This window comes from Cyprinus carpio, chromosome B22 (assembly GCF_018340385.1).
Source record: "Cyprinus carpio isolate SPL01 chromosome B22, ASM1834038v1, whole genome shotgun sequence".
NCBI lineage: Eukaryota > Metazoa > Chordata > Actinopteri > Cypriniformes > Cyprinidae > Cyprinus > Cyprinus carpio.
Window position 1 is genome coordinate 29,068,232 of NC_056618.1, and position 25,826 is coordinate 29,094,057.

At 38.2% G+C, this 25,826-nt stretch overlaps 1 protein-coding gene across 8 annotated transcripts; it reads left to right on the forward strand.

Moving 5' to 3' along the window:
* On the forward strand, positions 1-25,397 carry abi3bpb (ABI family, member 3 (NESH) binding protein b). 8 transcript variants are annotated; one of them, XM_042748829.1, is made up of 22 exons: positions 1-304; positions 5,264-5,443; positions 8,078-8,146; positions 8,348-8,480; positions 9,226-9,407; positions 9,497-9,549; positions 10,153-10,189; positions 10,972-11,049; positions 11,255-11,329; positions 13,119-13,319; positions 14,696-14,866; positions 15,667-15,732; positions 18,100-18,168; positions 18,349-18,459; positions 18,575-18,664; positions 18,787-18,996; positions 20,595-20,700; positions 21,298-21,377; positions 22,628-22,657; positions 23,243-23,401; positions 23,494-23,616; positions 24,023-25,397. In XM_042748829.1, the coding sequence occupies exons 1-22, from the start codon at positions 25-27 to the stop codon at positions 24,136-24,138; spliced, it is 2,619 nt and encodes an 872-aa protein (XP_042604763.1). In that variant the 5' UTR covers positions 1-24; the 3' UTR covers positions 24,139-25,397. The 8 variants fall into 8 exon arrangements, with proteins under 8 accessions (XP_042604763.1, XP_042604764.1, XP_042604765.1 ...); XM_042748830.1 differs by lacking the exon at positions 15,667-15,732 and having other exon boundaries at positions 5-304; XM_042748831.1 differs by lacking the exon at positions 13,119-13,319 and having other exon boundaries at positions 10-304.
* The last annotated feature ends 429 nt before the right edge of the window (positions 25,398-25,826 follow it).

A 25,826-nucleotide genomic window follows, 5' to 3' on the forward strand; every position in this document is an offset into this window, starting at 1 on the left:
GGTGAGGGTGGGTGTGATTGAGGCATGCATCAGCAATCTCCTCCCACCCTGGTCACTATACATCCTGGAGGACTCCTCGCATTGTCTATCACTCAGCAGAGGCACACGGAGAGCTCAAGAAGTCCTGACCTGATACCAGCACCAGCAGAAGAACCAGCAGCAGCAGTCTTAGAGAAATCGGGCAGCATTCCTTCTCGACTGGAGCAGAGCACCATGGCAGGCAGCACTGTCCTTCACTTGGGCTTCCTTCTGATGTTCGCAGGAATTCTCCTCCTTCCATGCAGCTCAGCACAAAGAGTCAGAGGCAAGTTCACCACCACGGTGCCACATATTCACAGTGTTATGCCCTACAGCACGGGGCACTCATGTCTTTTTGTGATCACTGTGTTTTTTTATGATACACCTGTTTGTGATTCAAAAAGGCATGCTTTTCTGCAGTAGTTCTTGTACAATTAGGATTGTAACTTGTTGGTAAAAAGATTTTTGTGGAGTTGCAGTTGTTGAGCTTTAACTAGGACAAGGTTCATTATGATTAACCTGTTGCATTTGCATTACAAGATGCCCTAAACTGGTCATGGGTTTTATTTTTCATTCACATTTAAGAACATGCGGTGCATTTTGCACTTGCAGGTGCATATAGCCGTGCATTGAGCAGATTATTAGGGGAATTATATGCAGCATGATTACAGTTGGGGGGTGAAGCCAAACTGCAAAGGGGAAAAAAAAAATGAAGCTGGAGCCTGAAGGGTGCTGGAAAAAGAGACATGTGCAATTTGTCTGCCATTGTCCAGAATCCAACTTCAGAAAGCAGCCAGACACTTTGATTTCTTGTCTTTGCCGGTTGTAAAATGACATTTAATTTTGATTGGCTAAAATTTGAAACAGTAGAACGATAATGGTTACCTCATGGTGTGTGCAGCTGGCCAAAATCAATGTTTTTTGTGCATGTGTACGTGTGTGTATATATTCCATAATGGCACTTGATTGTGTGTTCTAGGGCTTGCTGAATGAATATATTGCATCTTAGCATCCTATTCATAGTGCATTTTGTGCATGTCTACATATGTTCCAGTGCCAGAGGTATATGTGCGTATGTAATGTGTATCGTTGCAAGATCTCTAGCTCCCAGCATCCCTGAGTGCTCAGATTAGCAATGGCATTAGTAATACAAGCTCTCGGTTCACTATCAGCACTCGTTTATCAGCTATTAAAAACCACCTCCATCTCCAGAGGGGAGGAATGTCTGCGCTGGCTCAGTGCCCTGTCTCTTGTACCGAGTGTCATTCAGCACAGCTAGTCAATCAGCCCAGCAGCGCTCTGTTTATATTTTGTTGGCCAACTTCATTTCCTTATGGATGTTGACTGGACAAAAAAACTCAAAAAGAGTTTAAATTACCGGGTGGGGCTCAGTTCAGCAAGTGTGAAGACACATTGAAAATGAATAATCTCATCCCTAAAGAAAAGAAACACACTTATCTTTTCAGGCTTGTTTGGTTTGCTGGTTTTAGAGTGGTTTGGGGCACTTTTCAGCTAGTTCCACTTCCACAAAAGAGCTTAACATCAGCTTGGTCATCCTGGAAGACCAGCTATACCAAGTAAGACAAGCATGACCAGGCTGGGAGCTTTTAGACCATCTAAAACCAGCAAAGCCTCTTAGGCTGGTTTTAGATGTTTGTTTTTTTAGCATGGATAAACTTGATTGATAATAGAATTATATTGAAATAAAAGGAAACATAAATCTAAGATGTCTACATGTTCGCCCGGCTTAGACGTAGCTTCTACTTGTTACTTTACTTCATTATTTACCGTGGGGCAAAGACGGCTTAACAAATCATGTGCAGGCAGCTGTGCTGTATAAGCAAATGTTGGAGTTTAACAATGCATCCTAAGAAACCCTGTGATTACTTACATTTCACTGCTGGTCATATGCTCTCAATATAACCATGTATGTGACAAATAAAAATCTTGCATCTTGAGAACTGAAGCAAAACACTGAATTTTTAATGAACATGTGCTTGGGAGTGGTGTTAAGCAATCAAGGGTCGTCTATAAGCTATTAATACTGGTTGTGGTGATATCAAAATGTGTCTAAGTGAGCACCTCAGAAAATTCAGAACAAGACAAAGAGGATGAAAGGATTTGGAGGGGGGGGGGGTGAAGGGTAGAGGAGAGCAGCTGTTGAGTGCAGAGATCAGAACTGTTGTAAATGTGCCTGAAAGACGAATGATTTGCTGAAGTCTGGGGAAACAGTAGATTTACACTCCCTTCACGCCCTCAGGTGTTTTGTGTCTTCTGAAGTTTAGTGCCATTTTTTAAAATCATCTCCTTGGATATTTGGATCATGTTTTTCCTGTAACATGGTGCGTAAGAACCTGGAGTTCTGCATAAGGACCAGATTTCTGGATTTTCCATGAAAAGTGCTGATGTAAAGGAAGACTTCACCCAAAAACAAAATCTGCCATCATTTACTCAACCTCATGGCGTTTCATTACTGTATGGCTTTCTTTCCTCTGCAAATTAAGATATTTTGAAAAAAAACTACTGAAATAAGTGATTTGATAAAAGGGAACTGATTTTAAATGCAGACTTGGCAAGTGTCTTGTGTAGCATGGCTTCAGTCCAAGAGGAATGCTATGAATCAGACTGACCCTTCTGAAAATCAGTGTGTTTGTAAATTATGTTTCAAATGGAACAAGTGCCAGACGTCCGATAAAGACTGGACCGTATTCACGCACAAGCTAAAAAAGAACCGTATCTGACAGAACACAGCTTGGGGCAGGGCTTTGGATGGGGGCTGATCAGTCTGAGTCTGGAAATCATTCAACATCAGCGCCAGGAAAGAGCATGCATGATTACGCTTGTCAGTGGTGTCAAATAAGATATACCTACCCCTTTGCTTCCCCTCTATATCTTTGCTATTTGCCCACCCTCTGCGTTTCTGGATTTTTAAGGTACAACATCAAATCTTTGGATTCATTTTCTTTTTCATCCATGTGCAATCCGATAATTTAGTGATCATTTTATTTACTTTGCAAAGTGATTTGCACAACGTGACTTGGCTAAAAACCTAGTATTACTCGAGTTATTGAATCCTTAGGGATAGGACATGTTTTTCTAAGCTGAAACTTAATATAAGATTTTGGCTTGTTGCCTTTTGTTTTCCCTTATATATATATAAAATAATAAATAAAACCACCAGATTTGACCAGCATGATTTCCCTAAAAAATATGTTTGTGTTTTTCCTTGCCCTTGACCACAGAGGTCAAACCATTGTTCAGCCCTCCTCCACTGGAATGGTAAAACTCTTGTAACTGCAAAGCGGCTTTTTACGATACTTGTCAGATGTAAATCTATTAAATGTTGGGAATGGAAAAAATCCCTCAGCTACAGCTTTTGTGGTGACAAGCTGGTTAGAACAGGTAAACCAATAACAACACTCTACTACAAGTGTCAGGCCTATCCATGACTCAGAACCTTGGCCCCAGTCTAAAGCTACATTGTCATGGTTTAGGAATTGAAAAAGACACCTGAATGAATAGATGAAGAAACAAGAACGCACCTGCCTGTTAATTATACATGATCAAAGTGATACGGTACATTGTTGTAATGGTAGGGAACAACTAAAGTAGAGTTCATTTTCAAGTGCTTTTCACTGAGGAGTTTATTTTACAATGATCCCAGTGATTTAGTGGTTTGTATTTTTCCCCTTGTACAAATCCAGCAGCTTCCCTGACCACACACGCTTCCTCTTTACTGTTTGTTTAACTGATTTCAAAAGATTAAGAAGACGAGTTACTGAATTAGTCTCTCGGCTTTCCATGTCTATGCTTCAATGTAGGGTGATTTGAAAGGCGTCTCCATAGACAGTTCAGAAATGAAATTCTGTCATTTTTCTTTCCAGCTGCTGCTATTTTTTCATCGAACACAAAAAGTAATTGCAAAGTGACCATTGACATCCAAAAACAACAGCTCCCCTCTCGTAAGCTGTTAACTCAAGAATCACTGCAACTGAATCAGTCGAGTTGAACTTAACAAGTGGATCAATTAATGATTTTTTTTTTTTTTTGAGTCTGTTCTTTTCAGTACACTGGTTATTCCAGTTCACAAGTCAGACTAAGTTGTTTGTGAATGATCTGGTTCATACAAATAATTTATCCACTGATACAGTTTTTGAATTCAACTCATTGACTCAATGATCTGGTCACAGCAGTTCTTGAATTATCAGCTGACTAAAAGACTTGACTTTCTAATACAAAGCTGTGTGAAGATCTTTTATGGTGCTTTTTGGTGGTCAGCCGGAATTGTTACTGTTTGGAAAAGATTTGCATGAAGATTTTTCAAAATATCACATATTTTTTCTCCGAAGCTTGGTGAGTATATAATGACAGATTATTCTGGGGTGAACTTGACAGATAGGGGCGATGAGCTTTACCTGCCACACTTGCAATTACTTACAAAGTTAAATACACACATCACTTTCCAACAGCCTAGACCAACCTGTTTAAATCAGTTTAAGGAGGACATTTCGTGGCCGCTTTAACTCAGCGTAATCGTTAAACAGTTCTGATTGATGGGAAAAAGGTGGAAGTGGAAAAATCTCCACTCAGCTTGGTGGCTTATTGGATTTAGAATGGGCCAGAAACTGACTCGAGACATTTTCCATGCTGCAAATTATCCAATGAAATGGCAGTGAAAGACGACGCTGGTATAAAAGGAGGTAATTTATAATGAATTGCTTGGTGCATGATTGAAAAGATAATGATCAGATCACTTTAAATGTGTGTCTGTGTCAAATTCCTGAAACTGTACAAAGCCTCAAAGGCTCATAATTCCTCTAAATGTAATGCTGCGTAACTAGGGTGTAATATTGGAGGTCCATATGCTACTGTGCTTTGAGGGTAGTGATGAGGAGCTCAACTGTGAAAGCCATTGTCCTTGATTTACCTCAACGATGATTTTCATGGCACACACTTTTGCGCTCCTCAAAAGAGTGCTCCTCCATTCCCCTTTGGCCTCATAAATCAATAAACCCAATAAATTCACAAACCCCATCCAACTCATGGGAAACATAAAGTCTTACTCTTTACTCTTTAAGTAATTAATCATTTATTCATTGCAGTGTTCTGAAAGTCACTCTTTTTGTGCAGTCCCTCTTTACTGCCACTGAATGTCAAACATAGAAACAGATCGTTTGAAGAGCTGCAGCACTGTTTTTTAAGCCAATTAAAAGTATTTCAAACACTATATTTTCTTTTTTCACAGTAAGAAGACAAAATATGAAAGTTCGAATCAACGCCACTGGGGATACTATAGTTCTGAAGTTCGTTCGACCCAACCCTGATGTCAAACTTGAAGGCTACATCTTAGGCTATGGTTCCAGCATGTTCTCCAAACAGTTTATTCAGCTTCCAGAAAATGGGGAACCCTATGAGACAGAGATTGGTAAGTTCGAGTTTAACCACAGGCAGCCGTTATTTCACTTAAGAGCTCGAAGGAAGCCCACAAAACAATCACTAATGTTGTTTTGTGGGCTACCACGGGAATGGAGGACTAACCACAAATGCTGATTCCTTGACCCATTGAAACCACCGTCTTGATTTGCACACCTATGTTTGTGCCAACTCTTCCATTATTTGAAAACACAAACTGTAATTGAACCCCAAATGAATGCTATTTGTTAAAGTTTTGGTAACCACAGTATTTGTCATCACCGAAAAGCAACACATCACGCTTGACAAGGTAAAAAGGTCACATATTACTCCCAGCATATATATATTCTGTAAAATAACTGTTGTCTATTCATCATCACTCTCCCAGGAGCTACAACCCTAAAGTTCACTCTGAGGAGGTTAAGGTCAGGTCATAGGTACCCTAAAACTGTTAGTTTTTACAAAATGGGCCCATGCCAGGTACTTCATTTTACTACTGCAGGAATAACAGAGTGCAGTTGCTTGTAGATTTGTCCGTACTATATTGGTCAATGTTAAAGATTTTATAAATTTGGTATTGGCCGATATTGTATAGTTAATTGTTCATGCCCATGTCACTTATTTTTAAATTTTATACTGTTTACTGGCATTCAAAACTAACTTTTAAGTTAATTTAAAACAATATGAATATTTTAAAAACACTGTACAATGTAACTTCTAGCAAATCTCAAAATAAATGTCCATTTGAAGAGTTTGGTTCCAAAACGCTATAAATCCATTTTGATTAATTTGAGTAAAAATTTGTTTTCTTTACCAATATTTTTCATATTGAAACTGTTGAAAATACACAACAAAGTAAACTGATTCACATATGACAGCCTCTGAACTTGGTCAATACTAATCTTATTAATAGCTTATGTTTCTTCCCCAACGCAGAAACCACCACAGGTTAATCAACGCCGTCAAAATTATTCAATTTTTTAAGGCTGCATGATAAATCGCATGCGATTGTCATGTGCATCTCGTCAGTAAAGCCGGTTCTGTGATTAGTAGTAAATCTCCATTACATGATTTCAGATGGAGCAGCATTTAATAGACAAAGCCATAGATCACTGACAAGCTACGCAATATTGTGTTCATAATCGATGGCGATTCCTCTGCGTTTATGAACGCGATATTGTGTAGCTTGTCAGTTACTGTTTACAATGCATGGAATGGTGCGCTTTTTGGTTGAGCAAATGTATTGCATTTTGCAGAGAAGGGAGACTGGCATTTGTCTCAGTTTGGAATAAAAGGGAGAAAACATGGCAGAATAACGAAGGGGATATCACATTTTGTGTAAAATTAAAAATTTACTTCTCAATACTATCCAGATACAATACTGATTTTGGCGGGAACGTTTATCGCAGTTTGGAACCAAACTCTTCATTTACATTATAATGTTGTGATGCGCAAGCTCACTTACATCAATTAAAACAGTGATTTTAGTTTTTAGTGCTTTATTTGAACTAAATTGGATAGAATTTTATTGGCTTTTAGAAAATATACAGGCTATTTATTGGTTTATCGGCTATAAAATGAAAATAATTATCAACTTTGCATAGAATTTTTATATTGACCCTTTTATCAGTGATCAGCCATGACATAAAAATAAGTATTTGTTTTATGTAGAATCCGGAACTTATCGGTTAACAGCTATGACATGACAATAATTAGCGGTTAGTCAGTGTCAGAGTTTTAATAGCTAGAAAATGCAATTCTGGTCACTAGTGTTGACGGCAAACATCATTTAAGATTAAAGTGGACAAGGTCTCAACCTTCAAGTCAAGGCCTTTAAAGTTCAGTTCAATGGAAAACACTGACACAAGAATAAAAATAATTACACATTGACGCTTACACACTTATCCAGAAGTTTGCAAACAAAGCATTGTTTGTTCCAAAAGGAATGGCGTCTGAGTTTTTGGCTTCTTTACCTACGCAATTCAATACAGGAAAACACAGTCACATCATTATTCAATATTGGCTGCAGGCTGAAGGATAATTTTACTTGAATTTACAGTGTGTGCTGAGATTTCAATATGATACACGTGCACAACAGATGGTCGAAAGGCGAAAGCAGTTATTGGCATCTTTCCAACTGGACATGCCACAAGCACATACACTCATAAATGTCCAGATTATTGTGGACTTTGGTAATGACCCATTTTGTACGAGTCTAATGGGCTTCTTTGTCTAAATTTGTTTTCCTGTGTACATATTCATAACTGTTAGAAAGGCATAAATAACAACCTTATCACCCCAACAAATCAAATTTTGGCAAATGTGCTGTTTAATTCTGTTACAGTGGAAACATGGATGTTTAGCAAAACTTTGTCATCACAGAGCTATAAACTGTGTGAAAAGCTTCACATTAAACAACTAAAGACATTTTACTAAATAAAAGTCTACCAGAATTTTTCAGAATTGTGGGTCCATGACAAATAAGTGTGGTTGATACAGAAAAGGCCGTTAAAAATTCTAGCTAGAATCACATGTAATAAGTGATTTGGATAAACTCTTACACCATTTTAAACACAATGTTTAATTTAATGACTCATGTGGTATCACAAACAAAACTTTTTTTTCCTATTTATGCTTGCTTTCACAGATGCTGAGCCCAAGTACCTGGTAGCTGTTCAGCCCATCCCAACCAATGATGTGAAGAAGCACTGCACAGGTAGCATGCAAAATAGATTAAAAAGAAAAAGAAAAGAAACAAAGAAATGTATTGGCAATGGATTAAAAATCAAAATAGTCCATGACGGTATATTTAGAGGAAAATATACAACAGATGTGCTATTGAACCACTGGGAACCTTTGAAGACATTCAGTTAGCATTAGCTTATGGTAACATTGACTAAATCTGGGCTTGAAACAGGTAAAGTGAACCTGGACAAACCTCTTCATCTGGTGATTGATTCTGTCACACCAACATCTGTGCTTCTTTCCTGGGGAACCTACTTAAAGACACCCTATGAAGGAAACATCATGAACGAGTGCTTGGAGGAAGGGTGAGTTACACACAGAACATCTGGATTTTACTTTTTCCTCCACCAACATGTTCCATATGAGTGCCCTAAATCCCAGAGGAAGACTTAATTTACTTCACTTCATATTTAGGGACCATATAACCTAAAAAACATGGGGGGAAAGATAATGAAATATCATGGCACCCTTTCTCCATTATTTAGGAGTCCTGTTCTCAGAAGCCTTACAGTGCAGTGCAGATTTTTATTTAATGTTTTCACTGCACTGGCAGGAGACTGGATTTATGTCGCGTAACCGAGAGACCCATTCAATGAGTGCAATGTTTTTCTACACTGAGAAATATAAAGTGTGGGATATGGATCCCTGCCACTGCAGGTGTGGTGTGTGTCTACATGTTTAAATGCTTTTTGAGGATACAGGCACTGTTGGGACGCACTGACATACTCTCAGCCTCCCTAACTCGCTCTGGTTTTCATATGCAGAAGTATGTGAATTTTTTTTCTCTGTTAAGGGGAGACTTTTGGAAAGGCCATTGGAAATGTTGACCTGGACCAAAACATTTGGGAGCTAAAGTCGAGCACTAATGCTCTTAATACACCAAACATAAGCCCCACTGTTTAAAGCCTGACCATAGCTATGGTGATAGAAATCCAGTTTGTTATCATTGTGGGACCTTATCATCATTTGATGCCAAAGCTAGGGTGTAGAAATGACTCTTGAGCTGTTTGTCTACTGGACACTTGAATAACCAATGTGTCTTTGAACCAGGCATTACACCATTCGCTATAGAGAAAGAAACAGAAAGTGGATCTACCAGACCTGCCCCACATCTGATACTGTAATCGACAACCTCAAGCCCAACACACCCTATGAATTTGGCGTCCGATCCAACAAAGATGACCGTAGTGGAATGTGGAGCAAACCAGTGATCCATAACACCAACATGGGAGGTAATAGAGACGCCAAACATTGATTCAGTCAAGTTATCAAGTTATTTTGGCTGAGGAACTGAAAGATGATCATACCATTTTGTTTTCAGAAAAAAACAAGCAGATAACCTACAAGCAAAACCGACCCATTGTCAAGACTTTGGTATGTGGTGTTGTTTCATGTGAACTTGCTGTACTGTAGTATAGAGGACAACTTTTTGTATTTTTCTGATGTTGCCGTAATTTAATTCAAACCATGTTCACATTCTGAGTCAAAAATAACTCATTTAGACTATTTAGAACTTACTGTAATATGTAACAAGTAACCAACAGGTAAGGCCATTAAGAAACCAGTTTAAACAAGTCTGGGGTGCCTGTCTAAGATGGTTTAGCTGGTCTCCCACCATGCTTTGCCAAAGTTGCCTTTCCTAGTTTCTTGTCTGCCATGGTCTGTTTTTGAACTGTCATGAAAACAAAGAAATATGCCTGCGAGCAAACTCTTTCTCACTTATTATCAATCTCTTGAGTTAAGAATCCAGTTGTTGGCATATGTATGTGTGTAATGGACTTTATTTTCTGAGTGGAGGCTGGAAATAATACATGCCTGTCAAGGCATTTCAGAAACACTTTAGACACGGTGGAGAGACCCTGATTACAGAGTTCTTTTACATGATATTGAGACTGAAAGCTGTTCTGCGTTCTTTCACTCTACACTTATTTTCTTAAAGAGGGAAGGGAAAAAAAGTGTGTAACTCTCTTTTTACAGGCTGGAACCCACAGCAGTCTGTTCCCGCTTCGACCTGGTAAGACCATCAACTACTACTTTTAAGAATTGCCCCTAACGTAGTAAAGAAAACAAGATAATTCTGTCATTTGCAAACAATCATGTCATTTCAAAGCTACATGACTTCCTTCTGTAAATTAAAAATAATTTTGGACAAATCACACTGTTCTCTTCCATTCAGTTAAAGTATATGGTGACAAAGGGCTTTCAAAATTTTAAAATGACAACTAAAAAAAAAAAACATTTATCAAGACAAGTAGATGAAGTTCAGGTAGCTTTGTGTGAGAAGCTTAATCAAATTTAAAGGTGTCATTTTTGTGCTTCTAATTACCACAGTCTACCATTGGTCGAACAAGCAGATATCTCCGCCCCAAACTTACACAATTGGTTGAGGCAGTGTTGCTATGCAAGGCTGGTCGGAATCCTCAAATAAACAAAGGAATGTTTTGATAGCCGAGCAGTGTTTACACTTTGGAAAACTGAACCTATAAATGACTTATAATTGTCTCTAGATATTAAGATAGAAAGGTTAAGCTATTTTTAGGTACATTTAGGTTTTTTTTCGTTTTTGTTTTTTTTGTAGCTTGACAAATCATGGTCACTGTATCCAGCATGGTTACTTGTTTAATTATGTAAGAGTAAATCATCACAGTTTGATGATTTTTTGGTGAATGTTTTATCCTTTATCTGTGTTTCAGTCAATGTGTAAAAGGACTCAAACTGCATTCATTGCTTTTTTTCTGTGGAGATCTGTTTGAAAGCATTTTATGTTGGTTTCTTCCTTCGCAATCCTCTTTCTAGCTGTTGTATACCACAACATAAGCCAGCCAGGACTGCCCAAAAACACAGGCATTAATGGAGGTCCCAAGACATCTTTTGGTAATTTTCCTTCTTACTCTCTCTGCACTCTTCTTTCATACAGGATTTGGTTTTATTCCAGTCATTCGCCTTAAACTGGCATTTTAAGTCACAGTAAAGACATTTAATACTTTCTCCCTCTCAAGAGCCTTGTTGGGGATGCCTGCTCACTTTTTCTCTCTCATTTTGTTTTCCATTTACAAAAACATTGCATTATTTCCCACAGCGCCACCAATGGGCCAGCAAGGAACTGTGGCTGCTCCAAGAGCCAATGAGCCAAAATGGCCTCAGCTCCCATTGGGTAACCGAGAGACGTTTCGTTTTAAATCACTCTGCTTATGAGCAGTCAGTTGGTAATCGCTTTGCTGGGTGTGGGTGGGGATTAAAGACATCCGCTATTATGATTGGCTGCATGCTGGCATGCCTTGTAAGAACGTTGAGTTAGAAAGTCCCAATCCTGCCGTGATGAGGATTCCTGACCGGTCGCCTCCACAGTGAGGAGGAAGTGTGAGTGTAAGTTTTCCCAGGGTGCTGCACAGCGAAAGCCCCTCTGTGGTCACGCATGGTCACGCATTGGCGCAGTCTCTGTAGGCCTGCTCACGCTCCACCCATCAGCACCAGTCAAACTCTATGTGTCCACCAATCAGCTCTTTTCCTGTCACACTCATCTCTGTCCATCCAGTTCCCTATCATTTCCTCACCTGTCAATCACATCATAACTGTTATAAATGTTTGGTTTCCTCAGTCCCCCATCTGTTTTATTACTGTGGCCATAAATGGCATTATATGTCTTTATTTCTGTCCTTTTTTCTCTTTGTCCCTCTGTGTCACTGTAAATCCTTTGTTTATACAGTATGTAGTGGTATAACAGCAAATTATGGCACAATTAAAACTTATCCCGCTAAATAAAAATAACAATACCATGATTTATGGTAATATGCAATTTAAACATGGTTACCATAAGATAACCTTTGCAAATATCAGAGTGACATGGTGTTATCATGTATTGCGATCACTGTGTCATGGTAATGGCAGAGTACATATTTTGTTTTGTTTTTTTTATTATGTGTGTTTTTATTCATGTCGGTTTTTTTATGGAGGACTTTTTTTCATAGTTTCACAGTCTAACCTCATCTTGTATTTCATCTTCTGAGCTTTAAAACCATCTGTTTTTCTGATCTCATCATCCCTTTCATTCACAGAATTTTTGCATTTTGATTTACTGACCTTTGTTCAGTCTGCATGAAGTCACTGCATGCAGAGAAAGAATCAGTCCCATGTTAGTTCTAGCAGGGAAAGGCAGAATTCTGGGAGTCCCACCTCCTTTCCTGTCTTCCTCTGTCTCTGAACTCTGGATAAGATAACAGTACAACACTCTGTGTTTTTCCACTTGGAGCCAAACTGATTATGAGACCAAAGTCATTAGGTTCATTCTTAACCCCCCTAACAAAACTGTCAAAACAAATACTCAACGTCGGTAACAGGCACTCAAGCATCCATACCATCAAGAGTCAATGGGATGGAACTGAGTAACTTTTACAGATGTGTTTAATATCATTGCAATGCAGACAACAACCACACATTCTTAACATAACACTCTTAAAAATAAAGATTATTGACACTGATGGTTCCATGTAGAACCTTTAAGATCCATGGAACCTTTCCATTAAACAAAAGATGTTTATAATGTCCTTTACACTAAGAAAAATGTAGTTATTTTAAGAACTGGTTACTGAAGGGGTCTTTGGAGAAACTTTAATGACATCACTTCAAACCTCAACCCCTGGATCCTTTATTTGTAGGAGTGTACAGTCCACCCTGTTAGGAAACATGCTCCAGTCATGGCCTCAATAATCAGTCCTGCTGGAAAATCCAGATAAAACCAGTTTAAGATGGTCCAAACTGCTGGTACAAGCTAGATGGATTATCAGTTGTCCTACCACCTGGTGGGACCTCTGGTTGACCTGTTTTGAGCTGCTAGACCACTTTGGCTAAGCTGGTGTTCCATCTTCAACTGGTTGATCAGCTTATGGTGTAAGGACTTGGTTTTTCCAGCATGGAGAGCTCATCTACTCATTTTTCTTAAACAGATTCAGACAGCCATGTTAGAAATGACTCCTCTCAGCTGCTGGAGATCCTTCCCATCCTTCCCCAACTCCTATCCACTAAACCCTCCCGTCCTTCGGTCACCCCTACCCCCTATACTTTACCCAGCAGTACCCGGACATCCCCACATGGACACTCTCAAACCAGTGTGCCTAGTGCCACTCAGATGCCACATAGTTCCTCTGGTAATTCCTACGTTTCCTTCTTGTTCATTTTTAAAGTTCTTTTAAAATACTATTTTCAGGATCTGATGGTTGACAGGTAATGAGAAAATAACATATTGCTTCAGCGAGTCAGTATTTACCATGCAGATACTTGGGTATTTTATTTTGGCGCCTTGCCGTTCAACCTTTGGCTATGTGTTCTACCACCGCAAACTTAGACTAAACATCAGAATATCAGACTTCAAAGCTTTATTAAATTCATTCTCCACTGTTTGGGGAGGTTTTGGAGAAAAGTGATATGCAGGAAATTAATGGATGTTCAAACCGCGTTCACTCCGGCTCAGTGGATTACAGGAAGAGCTGTCTGTAGTCAATGTGAGAGAGACCGCCAGTAAAAACAGCAAGAACCAGTGACATCAGTTCACATAATCCTCTCATTTATTGGCTCTGTCAGGCGAGCTATCACAACTGTCCCATCGGTGTATATCATGTCTGTGTTATTGTCTGAATACACAGCTTTCCTGTATCCTCCCCTACACCATGTTTTGTCTTCAAAGGAATGCACTGCTGCACTTTACTGCAATCATCAGCACACCAGATTTAGTCTTACTGAAGTCAGAACAGACATTATTTATTGTTAAATTCACACATCATTCAAGTTTTACTATAAACAGTAGCTTTTCTGTTTCAAACCTTGGAAGCTGCTTACGTAGACAGTGTTTTTTAGGCATCAGAGATGTTTCAAAATGTACGCAACATGATTATCGCATGCATCCAATGTGGGAGCCAATCCCATGATGCATTGCTATGTAAATTCAATAATAAAATCCATTCAAGGCGAAAATAAAAGCAGTTAAGTTATAGTTATATAATTATAGATGTAATTCTTCCAGTACCAAAAAGTATCAATAAAAATGTGATTATAAATGAGCTAACATATGCAACCTTATACAATATTTCCAAGTGTTGTAAATGCTTGAAAATGTTGTGCTGTTAGCTTAGCAACATGCTAACACAAAACTATTGAAAATGTAACTGTAAGCTGTATCTTGTGTACTTTACATGAGGATCATTAAATAGATTTGCTACCAAGAGAAAGTTTTTTAAATCAGTCACTTAAGAGGGTGATTTCAGTTAGGATGCTGCTTATTTAGGCACTTGTTCATTAAAATGAGCTTTTACTGTACTTGTACTTTTAGTTCAATTTAGATATTGGATTTGTTACCCAAAACACGGTTAGCTAACTTTAACATATCTCATCAGTCCACAGATGGCAAATCTTTTAAACACATAGCAGCCCTCACGTGATTGTACAGTACCTGCCTCAACATGCAGTACTTCCCAGAGTTGACAAGGCATAACCAAAGCTGCTGTTGTTGTTTTTTTTTTTAATCTAGGTACGAGTATCCGGAGAGACTCCATCTCCTCTCTTCCATCCAAACCCATCGATTCAATCTTAACAGTGACCACCAGGAACCAGACGTCACTGGGCAGATACCTTTTCTCTCTCTCTAATGGCATGAGACCTTCTTCCCCCAGGCTTGGTGACCCCTCCAGAAAATATGGGGGTAAAAGTCATTACTCTTACCCCTCTTACCCAAGTATTTTCCTTTCTTTTACGCTTTTTCTTTTCTGCTTTTCTTTTTTATTATTAGTTTTATTTATTTATTTATTGGAGAACTTGCCTCCTTACTCCTGCACAAGTATTTTGTCCTATTTTTCAGCAAAAAAAAGAGACAATTTTATTAAAAATTAAAATCAATTAAAATCATAATCAGGTTTGTTTTCAGGGGATATCTCAGAAATTTTAAACCTCACAAAATTTTGTTAAAATACTGTATGAAATCCAAGGTTATTTAAAATATATTATGGATATTATGACGACCCCCCCCCCCCATTAAGTACAGTATATACATTTTTTATTTTTTTATTTTTTTTGCAAATCAACAAAAAAATACTTAAGAAAACAATTTCCCCCTTTTCTCCCCTGTCAGCTATTTATTCTTTCCTGTCAGCAAAATTATTTTGGTTGCAGTTCTCTTGGGGCAGTTTTTCTTTAAGAGCCAAATTTTCTCCTTTGCAACATGTGGTGTGTGAGCAAACCGGCCATCATACTCTGTTACACTTGACAGTTTTACTGTCAGTGAAGTATGTGCGATTTAGCCCAATGGGCACGCAGACTGCCAACATTTGCACTAATCTGATCTTGAAAGGCTTCTCTTCCCCTCAGGTAGTTGAACGGCAGCCTATAACTCTTTATGTAAAACCCCAGTTGTCTTCAGCTGCTGTGCACCTCAGCAAAACAACAGTATGATGCTACCTTAGTCTTCCTTTTCTCCATAACACCCGCTCTTTTCCCCTTCAACAGCTAACGGTGAGCACCATAAGGGACTTTCTCTCCCCAAACCAGCCATATGGTCCAGAACAAGAATGGGTAAACAGAGCAAACTCGTCCTCTGTGTGTGTTAGCCATCATTAACCTGCAGAAAGTTTGTATGTGACGCAGCCCATGTGCCCATGTTGGTGTCCTTCCCATCCATAATCTCCTGTAAACTCGTGTCTGTCCGTCCATCCATCCGTCCATTCATTCACCAGTCAACCCATTTGCTCGCAAATCTGCCATGTTGTCTTTGACGTTTGTTGTCATTTTGCAAGCTTCTGCAGATCCCATGCTGCCGCGAGCTTTGTGGTGTAATTGTCAAAGCTTTTCTCCAGATTGGTTTATTTAACTTCTAAACCATCATGGTGCTGTAGGACATTTATTTTCAAGAGAAAAACATGTCTTTTGGAGGACACAGAAACCCACCGCAATGTCCTAAACTGTCTCATAACATTCTGTGGCTCTTTTATTTGTGCATTTCAGCAATAATGTTTGAAACTTCTGCAGAGGACTGTAGCTGCTTCTGGTTAAAGTTCATTGTGTGCATGACGACTTGCATGCTGTATTGTAGTCACAAGCTTCCATGTGGTATGAGGTTTTTTTTCAGTCTGACATATTGTTAATCTGTGTAGCAGAAACAAAAACAGCCAGATTATAAAAGAGTACAAAATTGTGGTATTTATCCATGAAATATTAATTCTCATTACTGTTATTTTCAACAAAGTTAACATGGAAAAAGATGTTGGATGGTAGCTTACCAAGAATTGCTTTAGCATTATGAATAGACTTTCATAACAGCAATTCCACAACATAATTTATTTATTGCTCAAAAAATTATATATATATATATATATATATATATATATATATATATATATATATATATATAAACCAGCACAAAAACAGCCACAAAAGATGTGCTGAACACAATATGAAGAACATATCGGTTTTGGTTAGTCTTGATTTTGGAGAACACAGCTGATTTCTGCAATCTGGTGTACTTTGTAAAGTGGCTCTCTAAATTTATAATAGGATGTTTAATTACATTACACCATCTCGATATTTGTCTGGTTGTACCACTATTCCCTATTATTTGATAATTTGATTAATTACTGCTGCCATGATCAGTAGAAAAGCTAAAAAACAATCACAGACAAAATAAGGTCTGCAAAATGATTGGCACATCGTATTTCTTGCAGCTTGTGCAAAAACAGTGGAATACAACAAAATTAGCGCAAATTGTTGGCAAATTCTCTTTTACTGACCAAAAGTTCTAAGAAGATCTTGGCTGATTGGTTGTTTACATTGAAGAGAGGACCTACGGCAGATTTGTTTGACAGTGACTGTCTGATATCGTCTAATGACAACAGTTTTAGATCACCCAAAAACATTGGCATCACCACCAAAAATCTCAGCTAGCTCTATGGAAATTACTTACCCTCTGCAAAAGTATGACATCTGTTGGTCCTTAGGTTTATTTTCAGCAAAGTATGGCTTTTTCGCCACCCAACTTTGCAGTTTTTACTCGTACCACAGGGTTTAGGGAGCTGAGCTCCTTTTGATTGCCCTGTGATGAACTGAGGGTTTCACAACTGGTGTCTCGGATGTAAATTGAATCAGTTTTCCTGGGAAGAGTCCACATGCTCTTGCCTGTTTGCTTTTGGCTTGACTGCAAGATGGCATTGAGAACTGAAGGCTTGAAAGGCAGTTGAAGTGCCAATGTTTAGACTTCAGCCATGCAATCAGAAAGAAAACAGAGAATTTTATTTAATTTGCCGTTAACTTCACAAGTGAGTTTGACCTCTCAATTTGCTACTCTCATTTAGCAAAGCATCCAAATTGCAGGTTCTTAAAAGTAAACAAGCATTATGCTCAATTTTATTATTTAGAGTATCAGATACTCCAATTTCCATAGAATAGGAGGAAGATTTGAAAAGCTGTATTTTCATTTTAGGAGATTTTATGTTTGACCACATTGTGGTTCAGAATGAGGGCATTTTATCTTGAGTTCCATATTTGAATTCAAAATATTTTGAGTTAACAACATTCTGCTCTTGGAGTCTGATATATTATATGATTGTTAGATATTTAACTCTATAACAAAAAATGTTATAAAAAAAACAGGTGTTTTCCAAGGACACGTTTTAGGTGTTTCACAAAAATGTGGGTGATAGTGATGTGTTCCACTGTTTTTCATAAAATCATAAATTAAGAGAACATGATGAAGATGTGTGAATATTATGAGAATGTGTGGGGATTAGAGGGAAGAGCTACTTTTGGCCTGTTATAGAGCTTTTGGTGACATTTTCGTCTTACCATGTGCTTGTTAGTTCATCGTGGAAACAGATGAAGGAAATGGGAGAGTAGGATATCTGAATTTGGCAGGATTTTACTTCATGACTTTTGCTTCCATCATTACAGGTTCTCCAGCTGCACGCCTTCCTATTCCAGCAAAACAGCCTAATCTTGTTGGCAAACCTGGAGGAATAGGTGGGTAAAATGTCAATTAAACTGAAAAGACAAAAAACTTTTGTCCAGCTCATGGAACCCCATAATCTGCTAAATTAAAACCACAAAAATGTGTTTAGACATTAAACATTAAACACTAAACGGCTTGGTAAGATGCTATGTTTAAAACATTGTGTATTCACTTGTTTATGTAAACCGCAGACAAGATAACAGGCCTGAGTCAGGACAAAGCTTCCATCTTGAAACCCAAGCTGCCACCTGTTACAGCAAAACTATCCAAACCAAAGACAACATCTTCTCCTACAGTGACAGGTTTGTCTTCATGGGATGTTTTATACTATCATCTTCAATGTTCTGCTGAAGGTTAAACATCTTTTGAGTACATGGTGTATAATATAGTTTACACTGTAAATGTTTGGTGTCCTAGCACCCCAATTTGAGACATGGGAGAACTCTTCAGTATTCAGCTCTGTTCCTGCTTCTAAAGTTGATGCCATGGGCAAAGAACGCTACATTGGTAATGAGACTTTCTTAACTACTGTAGTCATGCATTCCAAATACTCCTAATGATACAAATGTCAATTTCAAAGCCAAAGTATAGAAGAATCTGAATTTAAACACAAATGTGTTGTTGCACAGCTCCACATGTGGTCTACAAGACAGATAAGAAGCCAGATGAACCCTGCTCCATCACCACCTCTCTGAGTTATTTCCCTGAGGAGGAGGCTGGAGAGCAAAATGTCACCAACCCTCCAAGAACACCCCCATCCAACCTTACTGTTGTAACCGTGGAAGGATGCCCCTCCTTCATTATTCTTGATTGGGAGAAAACAGATAATGAGACGACAGGTAGGATTAAGGAATGGATCGTCAAAGAAAAAGCATGGTCTAATGTCTATTGCTTTATACCCATTTGTATCCAAGGAATATAATGTGTAATATATTGTGGTGTTTAAATGCATTTAAACCTTGCCTTGATGAATCAAAGTTGAGGTTTAGGGTATGATGCAAACACTAACCCTTGACTTTAATCAAACACTAACCTAACATTCTTTGATCAGTCAAATACTACCCCTTGACTTTAATTTATCCAACACTTACCCTCTTATTTGATTGGTCAGCTTTGATCAGTCAAACAATAATCTTTGATTTATTTGCTCAAAAACCAACCCTCTATATTTATCAATAAAATAGTCACTCTCTACTTTGAGTCACTTAAATACTCTCAACTTTCAATCAAACACCAACTCTTTACTTTGTTTGATCAAACACTACCATTACCAAAAAGTAGTATACTTCAAGTTTAAGTATACTTAAGTAAAGTTCAAGTATATTTGTAAGTATAATCTATATAGCAAGTATACAAATATTAGTGTTCTAGTAGTATACTTGTAAGTGTACTGTTTCAATACTCCTTGGGCCTAAATTATACTAAAAGTGAACTTACAGGTATACTGATAGTTTACTAATTAAATACTTTGTACACTTTGAAGTATAGTCTTAGTAAACTACTACTCATAAGTTTTCTTTAAGTGAACTTTACATCATACTTCAAGTATACTACTATGTCCCTATTTAGGTTTGAATTTGTATATATGTTGTTATATGAATATCTGAACATACAAAACATCCAAAGAAAGAACAGGGTATCTGCTTGTAAACAAAAACATTTTATTCTAGCTTCATGCATTCTTTTTTAAACACTTTAATGTGGGTAAGTTTCAAAAAAAGGAAATAGCATTTTAACAAAAACTGAAAAAAGACTATGAATTGGATTCAGAATGATAATCAAAACGTAGAGTCGATCAACACACCAAAGCTTGACTGTAATTATTACCTCTTCATCGGTCAACATTTTATTCCATAATGTTACAGTTTTGATGCTGTTTCATGCCAGATTATCGTGTTCGATTACATGTGTTAGTATCTGTTGTTTCTTTTTCTTCTTCACTTGTGTTTTTTTTGGAAATTCTGTACAGAAGATGTGTACTAGTGCCCTCTACTGTATAACAATGAAAACATGGATTCTAGGAGCACAAGTATAGCTCAAATATATTTAGACTAGGGGTGCACGATAAATATCGGCCAATAATTAATGTGCATCTCATCAGTAAAGCCTATCTCTAATCAAAGTCAAACACTTATCATCTACTCTAAATCAAACACTAACTCTCAATTTCAGCCGGACAAACACTAACCCTAAACTTTGAACAATCAAACACTAATCTTCTACACTGAGTCAGTAAAACTTCTCAACTTTGATCCCTCTAACTTAATTGGTCAACTTTGATCAGCCAACCACTGCTTTTAGTTACCCCCCAACTTTTATGAGTATAACCCTGAAATAGGAGTCAGTCAAACACTCTCCATGTTAACCCTCAACTTTTATTGGTCAACTTTGATCAGTCCCTAATCCATTTCCTTTTCATTTGTCTTTTTTCTCGCAGAATATGAGGTTATCTCAACTACTAAAGGTCCTGATGGTGAACAGGTTTCCATTCTGACCACCAACCAGACTCATACAGCTGTGGAGAACCTCCTACCAGACAGCAGGTACAGTCTCAATGCAGAACTGCAACCTCTCTATTTAAGGCACCCTGCTGAATTTGATAGATGTATTTTAGTTGATGTGGGTGTCAAATACCAGGAGTGTTAGGACTTACATGCATCCTGAGGTCTGGACAAGGTGTTGGACGTGTGCTTTGTGGTCTGGCTGTAGGGGAGCCGCCACGCTTGCTAGCTTTTTAATGAGGCTGAATATAGGCTCAAGATCTGGTGACACAATATAAACCAGTGCTTGCTATGGACTGCATCTCAAGGCACGTGGGCCTTGGTAATGTCTCTACATCACACATGGAGGATCCATTAAAGGGGGGGCCACAGACTTTGAGTCTTCAGACTCTGCAGAATAAATATATCAAGTGTCAGGGCTCAGAAGACAGGAAATAAGGACCTCATTTTGCTTGGAATTTGACAACAACCCACCAGGTTTCCAATACAGAAATCATTTTTTAATCATTTTAAATTAAGCAGACTGCCTGCTGTGTCAGGAGTATAACATAAGATGTGAAATGGAATATATCTAATGATTTTATGCGGATCAAAGCAGAAACGTATTGTTCCATCACCTGTCTTTTTCTTACCTTACAGTTATGAATTTAAAGTGAAGCCTAAGAATGAACTCGGTGAAGGGCCGCCCAGCGAACCAGTGACCTTCAACACAGAGTCTGGTAATGCATTTTAGTTTCTTTTTTTCTTGTAGAATTACTTAAAAAAAAAAAAAGCAAAACATTGGTCCCCCAAATCAAAGTCATATGGTGCGATGCACTGTACATTTTTCAAGGTGTAAGGAAAATGCAATTTTTTTCCATCCTGATGGTTGCATTTTGGAGTCATTCAATTTTTACATTTCTTAAAATGGTATAAAAGCTTTTTAAACAAATCCGTGACTACAAAAAGTACATTTTTGGCACATCTGTTTTAAACTAGAAAAATAATTAATTTTGAGCTTATCTTGGCATAATCATACATTAAAATATATGCCGTTTTAATGTGGAAGAGATGTCTTGGAGCTATCTGAATGTTTGTTTATTTTAACCATAGTTTAACCATGAGTCATTCCTATATTTTCATATCCCATCTAAATTTCAGTATTATCATAAAATATGTTTTTAAAGTCTTAATTTAGGCATAAAATGCCAATATAACCAGGGAACCACTGCAAACTGCTTTGCCATGGGTTTGCATGCTGTCTGTGCACAATATTTGTGGCCTCTCCTTTATCTCTTAGAGATAAATGTAATGAGTTGTTTGTCGTTAACATAATGACTCCAGCATGTCCCCGTACTGTTGTATTGTTTGGCCCTATGACTGCCTGCAGATGAACCCCTGGAGTGCTGTCACACAGCCAACCTTTCCCTGTCTTACAAGCTCCCTAACAACTTATCATAAAAAAGGAACAAATAGAGAGCCATATCATCTACATGTTTTATGGGAGGGGGCTTTAGTTTTAAACCTTGCCTGGCCTGCATAAAGAAAGACACTAGCAACAGAATGGAAAGCAGGAAAAAGGCAACTAGGAAGGAAAGAGAGTCCATATGTGCGATGACGGGAAAAAAATAGAGGAAAACTGAATTATGAGATTTTACCGCCAAAGCTTCTGAGGCTAAGTCTCTCCCCTATAGCTTTGGCAGATCCGGCAGGTTAGTTCATGCCAGCTGATCTCTCTTCATAAGGGAGATTCAAAATCCGCTGGAAAAGCGCAGTATTTTCTGCCTGTTGGAATTTATTGTACTTTTTTTTTTTTTTTTGCTTAAGGCACTCTGCCCACCCATGGATAGCCAATGGAGAGTTGGCCGATTAGTGTCAGTAACTTTCCTACGGTCTACAGATCATTTTGATTGTCTCTACGACCAGGTGGCTCTAAAACAAAACCATAATTTCTGATTTCTCCTCATTCTCATCCTGTTTTCTCTTGCAGCGGATCCACGAGTAAGCGAGAACGTCTCAGGTACGTGTTTCTTCTTTGCACCCTATTTCTCTCAGGTGACAAATTCCTATCTGTTGAATACATGGATAATGTAACGAGCAGTCCTAGTAGAGGAGCGTAAGAAAAAGAACGGGTAAAGGAGCTCTGGAGACTTCCTATGAGTTCACTTCTCCCATACCAAGTTCTCAGCCAGACAAAACATTTACCCAAGAGTGGCAAATGGATATCTCCATTCTCCTCCATCCTTGCTCTCAAATAAGGGCCTCGGTACTTTCTTGCACTCATTGTGCTGCAAGAATGGGCCAGTTTGATATCAATCTCCCTCGATTTCTTCCTGTGTATTGTCTATTCCAGCCGAAATTGACAGAGTAATGGAACAATGGATATAGAGGGCGAAGTTAGCCAATAGTTAGACAAGCTTATGACAGGATTTAATGGAAACGGAGACTAATGGAGCAGCCCCTCAGCTCTTAATGTCCAGCAGGCCTTTGCAAACACGTGTATAAACAAAAATGGTGTCTGTAATCTTTTCAGACGGCCACTGAAAGAACATAATATCTGGCCTTGTCAGTTCTTAAAATAACATGTTCTCGGCATGCCATTCAGGTAAAGATGCTATTTGGACCCAGTTCCCCTTCAAAACTGACTCCTATTCCGAATGCAACGGGAAGCAGTATGTAAAGAGGACATGGTACCGCAAATTTGTTGGCATCCAACTCTGCAACTCCCTTCGATACAAGATCTACCTGAGCGACTCCCTCAACGGTCAGTCTTTGGAAAACTGATCCATACCTTGGGTTCATTTTGTGTTAGAATAGATTACAAATTGGCAGCTCTTTTCTTCTTTGTCCCTTCAGGTAAATTCTACAATATTGGAGACCAGACGGGTCATGGTGAAGACCACTGCCAGTTTGTGGACTCGTTCCTGGATGGAAGAACGGGCACTCAGCTTCCTGCAGACCAGCTACCAACCAGGCCAGGTATTTAAACTACAAGAAAAAACAAATATGATGTTATTGTGCTTTTAGTTAAGAAATTCAAATGCAAGAAATTCTATTATGTACCCATCTTTTCGGCCTTCCAAACCTAGAATGAGAACCAGTTTACAAAACAATTCTAAATGATTAATTCTTAAGCCGCTTCTGAACTCAGCAAACCATGATCCATTTGCAGAAGTTAAGAGCTCACTAGAAAGGAAGACTATTATTCAGTTATTCACACAAATATTATTGTATGATAGATATATAAGTCATAAAAACCACTTTCATGAAATTTTTGCCTTTGCATCCTCCAGTTCCCATGTGGACTAACTGCAAGGAAAAATGCAACCTGCCCATAAGTAAGGAGTAAAAAAATGATTCTAATGCTTTTCTTGATGATTTTCAGGCTTCTACAGAGCAATGAGACAAGAGCCAGTCCACTTCGGCCAGATAGGTGGAACCTCCCATGTCACATACGTTGCATGGTATGAATGCGGTACACCAATCCCAGGGAAGTGGTAGGACCGGGGCAAGTGTCTGCAAGGAACCCTAAAGATTAACTCTTGTTGGTTGGGGTTGGTGCCTGCTAAAGTCAGATGACAGGCTTTTTTTTTACTGTCATACCCCCCCCCACCACCACCTCCACCAATGATGGCGAGTTCAGTCACTCCTCAGCCTACATCACCAAAGTTCATACCATGTATAATGTGTACAGGATCAAAGAGTCAGGGAATACTTTTGAGTGCATTTGTGACATGTAATAGCAAAACAGTGCCTCATCTTGTTATTTATCATACAGTAACTAGAACAAAGTAATAATAATAATAATAATAATAGTTCATTATGAGAAAAACATTTCAGATACATTGAAGTGATGAAAATAACATAAAAGAAAGGTAAAAAATACTTGTTTAAATATTGGGAAGCTGGCTCCCTGAAACTATTTTGATATTTTGTGTAATATTATTTATCAAAGTTTGTGGTTTCTTCACTGGCTTTCTTCCAGTGAGAATGGCCCAGGCTTTTATTAAGCGCTTTAAAGACAGCCTGGGCTTTTGTCTACCACCAGAGGCAGCTGTATTAGTTTAGGTCTCTGATATGTCAGATGATATGTATAGCTGGGACTCTTCGCAACGTTGCTTTTACAAACACATTGTACTGGCTCAACAAGTCTGGTTACCCACACTAGAATAGACACAATGGACTCAAGACGACGACACGTCTTTGTTTACAACAGGTTGGGATGAACATAATCATTGTCTTTACATGTGCACACACACGAAACATGCAAACTAACATTCATTTAGATGCTTTGTACCATGGCTATAGTCTTCCATTGTAAGTCCTGGTATATTTGATGGTTCTAGATTGTAAGGACCACCTTACACTTGCAATTTGCACAGCACAAAATATTTATATGTATATGGAGAGAGTATTTTTTTCAGGAAACTTTTGAGAGAATTAAAAATCCTTCCCCTCAAGCTTGTAAAACATGATAAATAATAAAAATAAATAAAAAAATAAAACATTTTTTGAGCGTTAACCCACTGAATACTTTCGAGGAGTGTTGAAGAGTCTAATACTTCAAGGAGAGCTTATCTGGGTCCCATATTTTGTACAGTTTTGTCCCTGCCAAGCCCTTGGCAGAGTTTCTCTGGCTTATCCGTATTTTCATGGAATTTGTTTGTAAGATGAAACTGTTGTTTGTTGTCGTTCTGGATTTGTTTTCTTCTGTATGTATTTTACAATAATAAAAACCAGAAGTTTTGTTTCTTTTTTAATCCCATGTGTCCTGTCTTTGTCATAGCACCATTTTTTATGGATTTCTAGAGAATACAATGAAACGCAGTCTCTCAGGTGGGTCTGTTAACACTTGGAACTCTGGGAATTTGACCACCATTAAACTCCACTCAACTTGCCTCAACTCAAATTATAAAAATAAACATCAATACATGCTTTACTGCATTACTATACTTTTCCAGAGCTAGAAAAAGAGAAGAGTTTGCCCTGCCAAACGCAATACAGGGACATTCTCCGAAAACCACAAAGCTAGAGAGAGAGAGAGAAAAAGACTATAAAATTCAAAATGCCTCTCTGTGACTTTATTAGGTTTCCAACCCAAAAAAAGTAAGGGGAGAGCATATAAGAGAGAGATAGAAAGATGTAAACGTTATTTTGGGTTGAAGACAGAATAGTCATAATATATATAC